Source organism: Chelonia mydas, chromosome 4 (assembly GCF_015237465.2).
Source record: "Chelonia mydas isolate rCheMyd1 chromosome 4, rCheMyd1.pri.v2, whole genome shotgun sequence".
NCBI classification, from domain to species: Eukaryota; Metazoa; Chordata; order Testudines; family Cheloniidae; genus Chelonia; species Chelonia mydas.
This window is the reverse complement of record NC_057852.1, coordinates 45,740,985-45,757,629: the sequence shown is the minus strand read 5'-3', so window position 1 is coordinate 45,757,629 and position 16,645 is coordinate 45,740,985. Positions and strand designations below refer to the sequence as shown.

At 41.5% G+C, this 16,645-nt stretch overlaps 1 protein-coding gene across 13 annotated transcripts in view; it reads left to right on the top strand.

Annotated features, from left to right (window-relative positions):
- SCLT1 (sodium channel and clathrin linker 1) overlaps positions 1 to 16,645 on the top strand; it is a 129,022-nt gene that overhangs the window by 13,760 nt on the left and 98,617 nt on the right. For 11 of the 13 annotated variants that reach the window (XM_027821620.3, XM_043545563.1, XM_043545564.1 and 8 more), the window contains exons 7-10: positions 5,914 to 6,049; positions 7,359 to 7,481; positions 8,425 to 8,490; positions 13,338 to 13,408. In XM_027821620.3, the coding sequence (XP_027677421.2) occupies positions 5,914 to 6,049; positions 7,359 to 7,481; positions 8,425 to 8,490; positions 13,338 to 13,408 (396 nt within the window). The remainder of the gene's footprint in view (positions 1 to 5,913; positions 6,050 to 7,358; positions 7,482 to 8,424; positions 8,491 to 13,337; positions 13,409 to 16,645) is intronic. The other 2 variants (XM_037897205.2, XM_043545573.1) reach the window with 1 other exon arrangement.

The window sequence follows — 16,645 nt, the reverse complement described above, 5'->3', positions numbered from 1 at the left end:
GAAATGTTGGTGTTGAGAAAAATGCTTAGCTGGCATCCCGACTGGACCCTCTGTCATGTCCACTTTATTAATACCTTTGTAATTTATAATAAATGTAGAATGTACTTTTCAAGAGTGATATGCGTTACATAAAAATACATGTTCAGTTCATTTCTCTTGGTGGACATATACACCAATGTATTGAACTTTCAACATTCTTATGTTAGTGTGCAAGTGTCTTCTGATATCTGTTGATTGCTAATAAACTAATAAGACTGAAAATCAGAGATGGTAGACCAGCAGAAAGTGTTTGTGGTGATCTAAGAAAATCACTGTGGTATATGCTCTCTCAATAACCATTGCTGTGCTGTAAAGTAATTCAGTTTAGTTCACGTGATCTCTTATTGCATAAATGTAAGCTATTTTCAGTGCGACAGGTGCGCAGGGTGAGAGATAATCAAGCATGTAGTTTATTACATGACAGATTTTCTCCACTTCAGTTGTAGAATTTACATTTGTTTTCCCAGGTATGCATGTTATATGCAAATTATTCTGTTGACTATCAGATATTAAAACACATCTGGCCTTCAAAATATACAGTCACTTTAAATGGTGACATTCTCATCAGCTATGAAGGAACTCAGATCAGACAGCAAAGAGACAAGGAAATCCAAGAGGTAGCTGGGGGGAGGGGGGGGGGCTGCAGGAGAGGCCTTGTGCAAATTGAAACAAATTATTAATTAAATTATTTACACAAGCCTCTGCTTGACTTAGCATGTAGCAGTCACTATGACATTTCTGCTGATTTTGGTGTAAAAACTGTATTTGCTATGTGAAGTAGTAATATGTTTTGCTGAGAAGTGGTTATATTTATGTATGCATACACATTAAAGTTAAAAGGCAAGTTAACTTGTAATATAGTTAAGTATTTTCAAATACTGCAACTGGCCCTGGGACTCCTTGCCAATTTTTGTAGTTTAAAAAAAAAGGCGGGGGGGGGGGGGCGAAGTATGTTTCTCTCTTCTGTTGCTGTGTGAGAGGCCCACATATAGAAGAGGAGTAGACTAAACTATGCAGGGGAAACAGTTTAACTGTAAATTTTCAGGCTTTTTAATCTTTTGCATATGTAGATCTTTTTCTGTAACCTTTTATACTAATCTTGGGTATTGCTTCTAAAACAGTAAATACAAGTGAAATATAAGTGGGATTTGAGTTGACTGTCCCTGTATGTCTTAATTCTTCAAAAGAAAGGAGCAGGGTTACTTATGGTTATCAGAGTAACATTGGAAACCTACCCTTTGTAAGTGAGCAGTGCAATAAAGATACTGTGTAACTGAAATCTAGTCTTAAAGTATTTATACTACTACTTCATGACATTTTTTCTGTCTGTATAGGCAAACTGCCATTAATGACAATGGAAATTATGCTAATGTATTAATAATCGTTTGGCACTTATCAAAATACTGTTCAAATGGAAAATAGTCTAAAACTTTCAGTTAATTTTAAAGCATTTGCAGAAATATTCAGGTATCAGGATTCTTTAAGAGGGCTTGAAAAAAAACTATTCATTCAGAGCAGGTATTTTTGTGTTAGTGCCATTAGCATCTGCAGAATCTTCAATTTAAAAAAACCATTTCTGGCTCTTATGGTTGTATCTGCATATCACTCTTGATTAATCTCTACTCTGAGGGCAGCATGGAAGGGAAGCTTTAACTGCCTCAATGGAGGTGGCCTAGACCTAATTGATTTGGGGTGGGGAGCAGCATTAATTGGAGGCCCAGAGTATAACCAGCCGTAATCTGGAGTCTTTAGACTCAAACAATTCCCAAACTAAATGGGTCCAATTCAGGGCACCTGTGTATTTGGGTAAGCTCAGTCCTTCAGCAAACAGATTTGGATAAACTTTTCAAGGCCTGTTAACTGATTTGACAGACACATCTTAAGATAAATTTTATATGTATGCAGTTGGAGGTCTATCATTGGGGACAATGTATACCTTCAAATCAGCGGCACTGCTATGGGTACCCGCATGGCCCCACAGTATGCCAACATTTTTATGGTTGACTTAGAACAACGCTTCCTCAGCTCTCGTCCCCTAATGGCCCTACTCTACTTGCGCCACCTTGATGACATCTTCATCATCTGGACCCATGGAAAAGAAGCCCTTGAGGAATTCCACCATGATTTCAACAATTTCCATCCCACCATCAACCTCAGCCTGGACCAATCCACACAAGAGATCGACTTCCTGGACACTACGATGCTAATAAGCGATGGTCACATAAACGCCACCCTATGCCAGAAACCTACTGACGGCTATGCCTACCTACACGCCTCCAGCTTTCATCGAGACCACACCACACGATCCATCGTCTACAGCCAAGCTCTACGATACAACCGCATTTGCTCCAACCCCTCAGACAGAGACAAACACCTACAAGATCTCTATCATGCATTCTTACAACTACAATACCCAGCTGCTGAATTGAAGAAACAGACTGAAATATCCAGAAGAGTACCCAGAAGTTACCTACTACAGGACAGCCCAACAAAGAAAATAACAGAATGCCACTAGCCATCACCTTCAGCCCCCAACTAAAACCTCTCCAACGCATCATCAAGGATCTACAACCTATCCTGAAAGACAACCCGTCACTCTCTCAGATCTTGGGAGACAGGCCAGTCCTTGCTTACGGACCGCCCCCCAACCTGAAGCAAATTCTCACCAGCGACCACACGCCACACAACAGAACCACTAACCCAGGAACCTATCCTTGCAACAAAGCCTGTTGCCAACTGTGTCCACATATCTATTCAGGGGACACCAGCATAGGGCCTAATCACATCAGCCACACTATCAGAGGCTCGTTCACCTGCACATCTACCAATGTGATATATACCATCATGTGCCAGCAATGCCCCTCTGCCAAGTACATTGGCCAAACTGGACAGTCTCTACGTAAAAGAATAAATGGACACAAATCAGACGTCAAGAATTATAACATTCAAAAACCAGTCGGAGAACACCTTCAATCTCTCTGGTCACTCGATTACAGACCTAAAAGTGACATTCTTCAACAAAAAAACTTCAAAAACAGATTCCAATGAGAGACTGCTGAATTGGAATTAATTTGCAAACTGGACACCATTACGTTAGGCTTGAATAAAGACTGGGAATGGATGTGTCATTACACAAAGTAAAATTATTTCCCCATGTTTAATTCCTCCCCTACTGTTCCTCACATGTTCTTGTCAACGGCTAGAAATGGCCCACCTTGATTATCACTACAAAAGGTTTTTTTTTTTTCTCTCCTGCTGGTAATAGCTCACCTTACTTGATCACTCTGGTTACAGTGTGTATGGTAACACCCATTGTTTCATGTTCTCTGTGTATATAAATCTCCCCACTGTATTTTCCACTGCATACATCCAATGAAGTGAGCTATAGCTCACGAAAGCTTATACTCAAATCAATTTGTTGGTCTCTAAGGTGCCACAAGTACTCCTTTTCTTTTTGCGGATACAGACTAACATGGCTGCTACTCTGAAACCTGTCATTCGAGTGTCTCTGGGGTGAAGAGCGGATTACAAATTTAAGGCCAAATCCTGCTGCCCTTAATAATGCCAATAATCCTAATAGACATGAATAAGGTCTGTGGTATCTGTTTATTACACAGTTGATCAGGAGTTTAAGTAGCACTTACATATCTTTCATCAATGTGTAGAAAATAGTATTGTAGCACAGGGAGGCCTAGAATGGGCTAGCTGCCCCAAGTACAAACCTGCCCAGACCCTGTGGGTATGTACATGGGGCAGCTAGCCCATGTTTCTGCTACCCATATTACCATGGCTATATTACTACTTTTTGCATGCTTGATTTTTCACCCTCTCCATAGATGCAGATGGGGGTGCACATTTGTATCCTTCTGCATCAGTTGCTGCACACTACATGGAATTCATTTTCTCGTGGGTGACAGAAACTGTCAGTCATTGTCCTCCTTGAACTGTTCCATCAATGGAGGACAGCCTTATGTCACAATCAGTGATTCACAGCAGCCCAGCAAATCACTGCATCCCCAGACACCCCAGCCATGGTACTTCTCCTATCCTTATCTACCTAGCCAATGCTGCCCACTTTTGGGGGTTTTGTGGCTGACTAAGGCCATCAGGCAAAGCCAGTGGATGTGGATGCCTTGAAGGAAACTGAAGTTGCACAAAGCAGACGCTCTCTGAGTGAGTCTCTCCTGAGAGTTGACTTTTCCTCAATAAGGTCTTCTCTCAAACATACCCACACTTACACCAATACACAAACTAATCAATGCATTTATCTTACAGACAAGTAAGGAAGGAGGATTTATTTTAGTTTTAAATGCTTGGGAGGTGCTTGATAGTGCAGTGAGGGGACTACTACCTCAGTTCTTCTTGGCAGTTACAAGGGCTGCCACTCTGAAAGAGAGTGGGACAATTTACATGAGGGAGATTATCTAGTAGGAAAAGCCACCACAAGATAATGCTCCAGAACACTGCCTTAGCATTTGGAAAAAAGCAAGAGTCAAAATGTTATAATTTTAGAAGTTTGATCAATTTCATATGAAATTGATCAATGATTTTGATCATTCTTTTTAAACTAAAGTTTGGATGTTACAGAAAGTTGCTAGTAGTCTCAACTGCAGTCCCTCTGGTAACTTGCACAGTCACTCAAGTAATCTTTGGAGAGCAGAAATCATGTTCGTTTCAATGGCAAACTCAAAGATCTACCTCTAGCCTTGCAGAGCTCCACTCCTCTCCATTGGATAACAATTTATATTTTTTAAGCATATGCTATGATTTAAAAGCACATCCGTCTTGCTTTCACCCAGAGCAATTCTGATCTCTTGACTAAATATACAGTTACTGCAAAAATTATGTTTACTGAAGATATGAAGGCCTTTGTTTTTTCCTTGATGTTTTAGGCAAAAATAATCAAAACATAAGTTGTAAAAGTCCTAGAAAAGCACCTGAAACCTTGAGTTTAATTTAGTCGCCCCTTCCCCCCCCCCCCCGTCTTTGGCTAACTTAGAAGTAAGTGTCTGTACATGCATGCACTTTCATGGAGGAAGAAGTTGGATAAGAGGCAGCAACATATGTGCTAGTATTCATGAGGAATGGGGTTAAAATGGAGACTCAGATTAATACCATGTTAATACCACTGTTTGTTTTTCTACAATGTTAGTCTCAATGACAGGCAAAATTTATTTTTAGAAGTTGGCGTATAAGCACAACAAAAATGCTTGCAAAGCTATAGACTTTATTTTTAATAGCTGAACTTCAGGATGAAATAACCTTAGGACTTCTGTACAAGGGTCTTTAGTTTGCACCGGAGAGGTGTAAGATTTAGTCCATGCTCCACGCTAGCATGTCATTCACCGACTGGCTTGTATGGACCTGCTGTTGCGCACTACGAATTCCCTAGGGCACATCAGTGTAGGCCCATTTCAAACATTATGTCAGTACGTATTAGGGAACTTTTAGTGCACACCGTCAGCGTGTACGTGGGCTAGTTAGTCACGACTAAAAATGTATACCCCTCTGGTGTGGACTAATGCACCATGTAGACAAGCCTTTAGTATTTAATGAGTTTCTTCTGGAGAGGAAAGCAAGGGTCTTGTATGAATTTGTTACCTCTTTGAGAAGATTAAACAATTTTACGATTTCTAACCTAATTTATAGTGAAATTCATGCTTTTTAAATTAGTCTTAATTTTTATAATATACTCAAAGATAATTGCACATTAATTCGAAATATCAATTACATTTAGAAGGTGCACTGAAAATATAACTTGTTTTAAAGATTTAATTGTAATCAATTTTACATTAATTGTACTTATGCTACTCCAAATGTTTTTTTTTTTAAATGTTGAAAAAGCAATGGTTTATTGCATTATTTGTGTCACAGGCTGCATGAGGAATTGAAAGAGGCTGTTGAGAAGCAGCTGGAGGCCCTTCCTTCTGGCATTCTCTTGGGGAGTGATGTGTTTGCAGATGAAGAAATAGTAAGAAACCTTCAAGATCAGTTACAACTAGCCAATCAAGTGAGTGATTTTAAAACACAGCTGCTACTTTATTTCTTTGGCTAATTCCTTTGCACATTGGGGAAAACGTCTCCATCAGTTGGTAAGGAATCCTTCTTCATAACCATCTTTTTTGGATTAGGAATATGAAAATACTCTTTACTGATTGTTTTGGGGGAAGGGAGGGTAACCTACAAACTGATACTTGGATTACCAGTCTGAAAGAGTTCTGAGTTTTGTACTCAGAAAGTTTGTGTTTTGTACGAATACTTAATTACTATTTTTTTTTTTTCAATTCCCGACTAGAGAGGGGAAATAGTGATGAGGCAGGATGGTAAAGCCTTTCTACATCCACTGGTGAATATTTCAAGATGTATTCTCAACCATTTTTGGCAAACACTGGTCAAAAAGATAGTAAATGTGAAATGAGAAAATTTTGCATTGTTTGGAAGGTAGAAAATCAGAATCTAAAGCTAGAAAAGGCTAGGTTCTCTAATCTGAGATCATTACTATAACAGGCTGATGTTCTATCTTTTGTATACAAAGACCAAATTCTGCTGTTGCACAGGTGCAGCTCCTATAATTTCACTGGGTGCTGATCCACGTAATTGAGAGCTTATTTTAGCTATCTGAATCAAATTGGCTGGTATTCAAACCTTTGTATATGTTGAATCAGACCGTCTCAGAACTCTTGGTAGAAGCCACATGTCGCTTCTAATTTAAACTTTTGAAAAGAGCTATGCTAAAAAAAAGGCAGGCAAAATCTGTTCAGTTCAGATCTTTACAATGACACGGTCATCTTAAGTCACACTTTCTTGAAACATTTTCACTTCTCTAAAATTGGTATTTTGTGAATAGTCACAAAATGGGACTTCTGGTTTCAGTAGTAGAACCATGAATTGTCATTGAATTCATCTATTTAAACAAACAAAAACACCCCATCTTGATTCTGCTTTTTGGAGGCTGGGAAGGGAGAGAGAAAAGTGCATCAGGAGATCTTGGATGAGATCCATAAAAGTATCTAGAGAAATAAAATTCTGACTCGATGAAAACTACATCCCTATCAATACCAGCCATAGCGTAGTATGACTGTGGGTATGCTTTGGAAAGCTGTGTGTCTCCTACATTCATTCAGTAAAAAAGATATCTAGTAGTCACTGTATCTTGGTGGTGAAAGAATAGAAACAGGAAGTCACATTTACAGTACTTATATTAAATTTCTTTAATATAAAGGAAAAGGTTCCCTGTTTTTAAAGTGTTGTACATTAAGATAAACATGTTCTGCTAAGAGAATCTTATATATAATCTTTCTTGTTTTTAAACCTTCTAGGAAAAAGAGCAAGCACTAGAGCTCTGGCAGACAGTATCACAGGAACTAGATCAACTCCAGCAGCGGTACCAGGGGCACATGACTGAAGCACAGATTCATGTGGTAGAAGGGCAAAAGCAAAAAGTAATTTTGATTGTATTGTTTCTTTTGTCAAGTCATTGTATTCTGGAGAAATTCCAGGGCTGTAAGTAAGTCAAATTTAAAATGGTGTATATCACTAGTTAGCTATCTGCCACCAAATGTATTATAGCAATCATCTAAATATTATTTAATGGTCAGAGGCAATTGTAGATTTCAGGTGCCACTCTTTTTTGTTCTAATCCATATGGTACAGTTAGGCTATATTTCATGTGTCCATTTACAATCAGATGGGGAATGCATATTGCAGTAGGGGTGTGTGTGTGTGTGTGTGTATCTATATATATATATAAAGAACTACAATGAACTAGAGCAAGAATCAGTCATGTGGTTCTTCAGCACCCTTCAAAAATAAGTGGTTTTTTTGTTTGTTTGTTTGTTTTTAAAGGTTCAGTTCATACCCCTGGCTGCACTATTTGTTTAGTGGTCTGTGGGCTAAATTGCAGCAGGGTGCTATATGTAGCTACCTGTCAGGAAATCCAAACTCCGCAAAGTGAATATGGGGTAGAAGGCATTGTTCATTTTTTCCCAGATAACCTGTGAGAAAACTGCTCTACAGATCCTTTGTGACAAGAGTTGCATAGAGGGTGTTCTGGAGTCAGGGAAGTGGTCCAAATGTTTATGCATGTTTGCATCTTGCTAGGTTTGTACCCATTTAGGAGGGAGGCATTATGTGACTGCTTAGAAATTGACCCTAAGGCTTTAGACCCTTTTTTTTCCCAGTAGTAAATCTGTGGTGTACCCAAAGATTTACCAGGTCGAATCCCACTAATAATCGAACTAAAATCCAAAAAATTAAAGTAACATTGACTGCATATAACATATATCTAATTTGTTGAAAATGCTTTTTAGTTGAACTTAAAATTCCTTTAGGATGATTACAAGCCCTTTATGATGATGATTACAAGCTCTGTATTTCCTATTTTAGAATCAGTTGGCTAGCTTTCAGCAACTGACTGAGCAACTTCAATTAGCCAATGAGAAAACAGAGTTGGTAAGTGATTCCATCTGGACAGTGCATTCATATTTTCAAACTATTAAATTGTTAGTTTATATTCTGGGGGGTATCAGGGTACTGTACTTGCCACAGGTGGCCCCTACTCCTGGCTGTTCTGGAGATTAACTCTCTTCTGGGTCTGATGTCTCCCCTTGCGGTCTGCCCCCTCCCTGTTGTCCTTTCTCTCACTCTGCGGCCTCCCTCTCCCTCCAAGAACTGCAGTTTTCTCCAGGACTCAGCCCTCCAGCCAGGTCACTATGTGGTTTCCCCTTCTGGGGTATAGAGGCTCACTGGACCTGCTGTCAGGGCAATGCCAATGCATCAGTGGCTGTTAGGGAATCCAGGCTCACCCGCTACTCCAGGTTCTAGCCCAGAGACCCTACAACGTGCAGTGAAGGTCTGTTCGGTCTTCAACCTGGCTGCTCCCTACCCATCTCTCTCAGGCTTTCTTCTCCACCCGTCTCTCGTCTGAGTATGCCCCTCCATAAGGGGTCTACTCTTTCCCTTGGTTCCTTCCTTTCTTCTCCAATGCACAGAGAATGGCTATAGACTTCTTCACTGCAGCCATTTTTGTTATCAGCTTCCTGGCTTTATGCTAGCCCAGCTCACACCTGCTCACCTGAGCTTCATCTTCTAATGAGGGGTTGCGTCTCCAGCCTAATGCCCTCATATGCGGCCTATCACTCTAATTGGCCCTTTCTCACCTTCATTAACCCTTTCAGGATTAGTATGGAGTGAATGTCCCATCACAGGGGATTGCCAATAAAGGAAAACATAAAGACACCAAAAGAAAAGGAGTACTTGTGGCACCTTAGAGACTAACAAATTTATTTGAGCATAAGCTTTCGTGAGCTACAGCTCAAAGGATGCCGTAGCTCACGAAAGCTTATGCTCAGATAAATTTGTTAATCTCTAAGGTGCCACAAGTACTCCTTTTCTTTTTGCAAATACAGACTAACACGGCTGCTACTCTGAAACCTGTCATAAAGACACCAGACATTACATGTCTAGTAACATGACACACAACATGCTGTCCTTGGATAATGTCATATAATTTACAATCAATTGGACCTTATCATAAATTGTCTTAATTGGTTTTTTTTTGCTCTAGAAGAATACCTTACTGTGTAAACTAGGTTGTGTTACTCCCTTCCCCAGTAACTAATCTAGCGAGTAGCCCATCCAGAAAGCCTTACAGCTCTACATTTAAAGTTGTCTTCTTCCTTCCTTCCTGTATCTACCTTATGAAAAGAGCATAGGACTTGTCCTCTATATAATATGGAGCCTGTGTTATCGATATTCTTCCCTTTCTAAACTTCAGAGTTTGTTTACTACAGATGGAAGTGTTAGGATTAAATCTGTGTTTTGTTTGTTTGTTTTTTTTTTATTTCTGGAGTTAGCTAAACTTTAGCTTGATTACTTTACGTTTTTTGGCCTTTGTGACTTGACCAAGACCACAGATAGGGTCTGTCAGAGCTGGGAGTTGTCCTTTATTCTCAGTCCCATCGGCTGTACTGACTTCCGTGCTGCTGACCACTCTTGGCTGCTCAGCAGAGGAGTTTTTTCAGCCACAGGCAGCCAGCTGGTAGGAAGCTTGTGGTAGTCTTGTGCAATCCTTGGGCAGCTGTGGGGTAAACAATAATTTGTGATCTCTAGGAGAAATTGGTGACAAGCTTTCATCCTAGTGTATAGTTTGCATTATGTTTAATTTGAGTCTTGAAAATGTGAACATCTTCGCAAGGAAAAGGCAAGAAAGTTATTTTGTTTCAAAAGAAAACTAAGTTTGTCCAGCACATTTCTAGGTCTCCCATAATTACAGGTCATAGAGGCCAGTTCTCCACCACATTTACCAGTGTTTTATAAGGTTTGTCACAGATGACATTGATGTCCTTGCCATTTACAGTCAGTCTTTTTAGGGTTATTTTTTTGGCTTGTGCTTCTGGGGCTTTGAAACCACCTTTTCCACTCTTGCATGTTGGCTTCTGCTCCAACTCCAGTGGCTAGCAATTTTGGGTGTCGCATTTGAGACACCATAAAGGGGCTTGATTTTTTTTTCAAGGGATTTGTGTTCCACACTTCCTGAAAATTAGACTTCTACAAGGTATCTCAGGTTGAGCATCCCAAACTGCTAGTCAGTTTGAAAAACTTGCCTTAGTGCATGGTTGAGCCTTGGCTTTCTGGTTTGTAATTTGGCCTCATGATAATCAGTGGGTTTTTCTCTTTTCCTCACTCTCTATATTCCACCATCCCTTTAAGAAAAAGGTGAGATCAAAGCCCACAGGTGTTGGGAATCAGAAGTAATTGCCAGGAAGGAATTGCAAAGGGAAAATGGTGAGAGGCAGACAGGGAAGAGAGAGAAACAGGAGTATGGGAAAGGAAGTGAAGTAAAAGGGAAGAAATAGCAGTGGTTGTAAAGATGAGCTTATGTTCCTACAGAGTCATGTTAAACACAACAATAAGGTACATAATAGATTATGTCTGGTTCCAAATGTGTAACTGTCTCCCAGCAGATGGACCCTGTGCCAGGTAATGCCATATTGAGTTCTTTGGGGCTCCACATGGATTAAAATGTCAGTTTATCTGGTGACAATTACAGGATCAGGGCTCGAAAGTTCAGTTACTACATAAAGGCCATATTCTATCCTAGGTGTTTGTGCAAGCCTCCTGTTGATGTCAGTGGGAGTCCCTGTGACGGTTCTTAGGGCATTCAGGACTATGAGTCACCTTGTTACCCCCCTGCTTCCAGTAAGAGGGAGACTTGCTGGTGCTTAATTGCTTGTCAGCTCCCTGACACCAACTGCCTGTTAGCTACCCATACAATCTACTCTGGGTATGCCAGCTCTGACTTTGCCTTGCAGGTTAACAGTAGGTATACACAAGTTCCTTTGAAGGATTCCCCTAAAGTGTCTGGCCCCTTATCCACTGAACACCGACAGATATACCAGGTTTGCTGTTCTAAAGGAACAGTGTACACACTAGCCTGAATGATTCAACTGAGGATCATCTCCTTGTATTAGACCACAGCACTGAGATATAGTTATAGTGAAAACAACAAAAAGTTTTATTATCAAAGGTTCAAGAATCAAGAGATGGTGAGAAAGGATAATGGAAACAAAAGCATTACATATAAAACAAAACCGTAATGTGATTTTTCTAAACTTAACAGGCTAACTTTCTGTCTAAAGAACTTTCTCGGACTCAAATGTCCTTTGCAGCCTTTCAACTAAGCCTGGTTGAGATCCTGTTTTCATGAATGTAATCATACTACCCGATTACTTCCTAGGTGCAGGTTAAAGAGATGTTTTCCTTGCCTCCTTCTTATATTCCCCAAAGTTCGTCGTTTACCTCAGAGTCAGGATGACCCCTGTAGTTTATTGTCCTGCCTCCATATTGATTTTACATCCCCTGTTGAGTTGATATGTAGATGAACAGCCATTGTGTTGGCTTACAATACCTAATTTACATGTCAACAGGTGAATAAATATCTCTTGTGTGACAGAACCTGTTTTGTGAACTCTGGCCTGATACAGACTTTAGAAACATATTTTCAGCATGCATGCGTAACTCCTAACATAGTATCTGTACATACATTTCACAATGATATTAACGAACAGTATGATCCCGGCTTTCATTTATGACCTCACATGATGATGATCTTTGGTGAACCAGAATATACATATCGGGATTAGAATATTTTTATAATCCCATTGGCACTGAGAGGTTCATGGAAATATATTTTAGTCATGGGTATTTTTAGTAAAAGTCATGGACAGGTCACGGGCAGTAAACAAAAATTCATGGCCTGTGACCTGTCCATGACTTGTACTATATACCACTGACTAAACTGTGGGTGCTGGGGGGGGGGCGGGGGGTAGGGGGCGGCCCGGGGGTACCTTGGGTGCTCTGGGGGGGCTCACAGCCTAGGGGTGCTGCGAGTGCTCTGGATGAGCCGTGCGGCAGTGTGTGGCCTGGGACCTTCACCAGTGCTGGAGTGGGCAGTGATGCATGGCCCGGGACCCCTGCTGCTGGTGAGGGGCTGCAATGGCCCAGGACCCCCATTGCTGCTGCGGGCGGGGGTGTGGCGGTCCAAGACTACCTCAGCAGCGGCCAGTACGGCTGACCCTCGGGCTGCCCAAGCTCCTCAGGTAGCCTCGGAGTCAGCCACACCCGCTGCTGCAGAAGTCATGGAGGTCCCGGAACGTCACGAAATCTGTGATTTCTTGACAGACTCACAGCCTTAGTCCCATTATAGACTGAGGGTGTTAGGTGTATTAGTGTTTTTTACCTCCATCCACAGACCATAATTAAAAATGGGATTTGGCTTTTTCCACAAAATAAGTTTGATGATACTTTTTAAACTACACTAGTTAAATATTATAAAATGTCTGTAAACAGAAATCTTCTGAAGCTTAAGTAATGTCCATATAATGTTTTGTGTTGCTCCAAAAATTGTTCTATAACTTCAAATAGTAATCTAGTGAAAAATATCTCTAATTTATATAGCAAATAGATGGTTTTCTAATTTAATCAAGCCATAATTTAAGAGAGGAGCTTAAACTGAGAGTTTGAAATTCTTTAAAGATAGTATTTTCTGTACCTCTAGTCACAGTAGTTACTCTACCTTAACAGGATGCCTGATAAAAGAGTAAGTGCATTAATGAATAAGCCCACATAAAATAAGCCATAAATTGATTAAAGAGAATAAATGAATAAATCTGCATGCCTGCTTTTATTAGTGAGCATACTAAGTTTCAGATAAAGGAGACACCATATAACAAGACTTTGCATTTAAATAGCCTTCAACAGAGCAAGGAATATGTTACAACTCTTTCCTCCTTTTACAGGCTAACCAACAATTTCTGAAAACAGTAACAGAACAGAATATGGAACTAGAACAGCTACGCAAACAACTGAGGTACAAATCAGAGACCCTTTTAAATATACCATTCTATCTTATATTCCTTCTTGACTCATTACTTTATCATTGGCCTTGTCTTCATTACAAAGCTGTTACCGATAATTGTCTTTAGCAGTAGTCACAGTTCATCTTTAAATGTAGGTAAGAATAGATTCTGACAGAGCACGTTTTCTGCTGATTGTTAAATCCTGTTCAGTGTATACAGTATACCATAGTGTGTGTGTGTGTGTATAATATTTTATCACATAGAAGATACTACTTCATATATTCACATAATTTACATATTAATTATATCTAGAGTTAAGCAAATTGCTGCTGTTGTCACCCACTGCACCCATTAATACTGTGTGTGTTAAGCTTTAACAGAGATAATCTTGGGGCTAGCTTTGAACATTGAGTCTCATCCTCTGAGGTGCTCAATGCTCCCATTCACTTAAGGTGCTGAGCACTCTTTACTCCCATTTAGCAGGATTGAGCCCTAAGGATCAGCCAGATATTTTTATTAGCGTAGCATATTTGCACAAAACCTAGTTGTATGGGCAGTAAATCACATTGCAGCTTCTGGGCTTCATGAAGTAGGAGTATTCAAAATACTCTGAACAACTTTAAAGTTTTATTGTATGACTAGGATAATTCTTGTTTGCTTCATGTATGTCATATACCATAGCGAGGTAAAGAGAATTATGTTTCTTAGGTATTATGGAATATAGAAAGGGATGAATCTTAAATTGTTCAGTTTCTTTCAGGGTCTGTTGTTTGTATGAACTCTGTGCTTTGTTCTCACCACCTCTTCCTCCTATTTTTTTAAGGGTGTTTTTTAAGAATTTCAGGGAAATGATTGGATTTCCATGGACCACCCCACAGATTTATTTAGGCTTGTTCTGTTGTGGTACTGAACAGCCTGTTCGGGGTAGCATCTGAAGAAATATTTATGAGTTTATCTTTTCTGATAAGTCATAGTACTAACATTTTCTTAAGTTATTAGCACAAGAAATTGACACGAGCCATCCAGTCCCACTGCTCTGCCTCCCTGCCAACCCTGCCCCCATATCCAGAAGCCAAAAAGGCACCGAGCTGGAGATGGTGGTGGACAAAAGTTTTATTGAATCTATCCTAAATTCAGTGGAATCCTCTGTTCTACCAAATTAGAATTTTCTTCTTCGAGTGATGGTCCCTGTTGTATTCCACTGAGGGTTATGCGCCATATGCCCAGAGTCAGAGCTTTTAGAAGTAGTAGTGCCTGTTGGTCCTCCTATGCATCTTTGGTCTGCCTCCTGGCTTCGACCGAGGGGATAAAGGGTGGGTTAGACCAACTGCACCTTTGGTTCCGTCTCGCTGCTGTGTGGTCCGAATCAGAGCTTCTGCTGTTCTCCCGTCCGTTGTGACACACTTTCAGGCTCTCTAAAAAGACTGTTTTATTCTTGTTTATAGTTGGCATTTTATTGTTTTTGTAGTAGTTCTTACTATTAGTAGTAGTTTTCTTAGGATTTAAGGACTTCCTGGCACTTCTTTGGTGGTTTTCTGCTTGCCTCCCAGAACCTCGGTACTGGATTATACCGAAGACACTAAGGTTCAAGATCTGTGCTTCCTGCCCTCGCTTGCAATCAGCGATGAGCACCAGTGCTGCTTGGGGGAAACTCACGTCGCATCCAGGTGCAATATCTGCCTCTCCTTCCCTGCCCATACCTGGAAAGGCCAGGTTCTCCACCTCAAGAAGCGCCTCATCGAGGTCCCCATGACACCGCAGTCAGATCCATGCTGGGGAACGCCCCCATAAATTGGCCTGAGCAATCAAGGAGTGTGTCTCCTATCACAGAGCTCCAGTCAGTTCCTCCAGTACCAGGACTACGGATCCGGTGCCAGGGTTTAGCTGTGAGGCTCAGAAGCATGTGCCTGACCATGGCAGTAAGTCTTCCTCAAGACCTAAGAAAGACACTGCATCCTCCTTGAGTTTCAGCCACAGAGATGTGGCGTGTTCCAGGACCCACAAGCACAACAAGAAGTCGCATAAAATGTTGGACCTGCCGGTCCTGGTCGCTGAGCCTCAGTACTGCTCAGTACTGCTGAAAACATGGGAATCACCTGTTCTGAGACAGCCTTCTGTCCTCGTTCTGGCTCTGGTTCTGTCTGTGGAACATGTGCTACGTACACCGGGAAGGCTCGAATCAGCTCCTGGACCTTATTAACTGTTTGCCCTAGATAAGGTGAGATCCCTGCATCCTCTGCTGCATTTGCCTCCAAAGAGTCTCCACTCCCCTGCTTTAGACTTGCTGCCTTCAGGTCGTGTTCCTGAGCAGTCCCCTGTGACTCTCTCAGTGGCGGTGGCTCCACCATTTGAACAACGATCTGACTTCTCACCGTCGGAAGATTCAGATGTTGCACATGATCCACTGATGTGATGGCAAGAGTATCTGAAGGCTCCACCAGCCCAGTGGCAATATCACCCTTCCCTCAGCACAGGAGCCATTGGTACCCAGCTGCATGGGTGGGTTGGCCATACTGGGGATCTTGGCCCCAGTATCCACCTTTGGAACCTTCCCAATCTGCCCATGAGGAGTCTGTCTCCTCCTCCTTCTTCCCCGCCCCCTCCCCCCCATCTCACCACTCCAGCCTTCGACGGGTAGGCCTTCGGAACCGGGGTTGGAGGATGCATCTATCAGCCCAATGCCGACGGTACCACCAGATCTGGAGCAGTTTCCCTCTTCGTCACCAGAGGCTGCAGTGTCCTAGACTCCTTTCTCTTTCCTCCCCGGACTACTGCCAGTTCCAGGAGCTGTTAAAGAGGGTGGTTGAGGCCCTCCACATGCCACTGGAGGAGGTGCAGGACAGCCAGCATCAGCCACTGGACATTCTTAGTGCATCAGTACCAGCCAATCAATGATGCCATTCTCCCTCTGGCCTGCACTGTCTGGCATACCCTGGCAACTTGTGTGCCCACTCCAAAGAGAGCAGAAAAATGGTACTATGTACCGGTGAAGGGTCTGAGTTTGTTTTCTCAAACCCCCCACCCAATTTCCTTATTATTTAGGCCATTACTGAGCAGGCCAGACATTAGCACCCACGTTCCACTCCAACTGACAAGAAAGGTAAGAGGCTGGACCTTTTGGGTCATAAGGTCTTTTCATCAGCCAGCCTTCAGTTTTTCATCTCTAATTATCTGGCATTACTTGCAAAGTATGACTTTTTGAATTATGGCGAATAAGTGGAATTTGCGGACAAGCTTCCCCAGCAGGA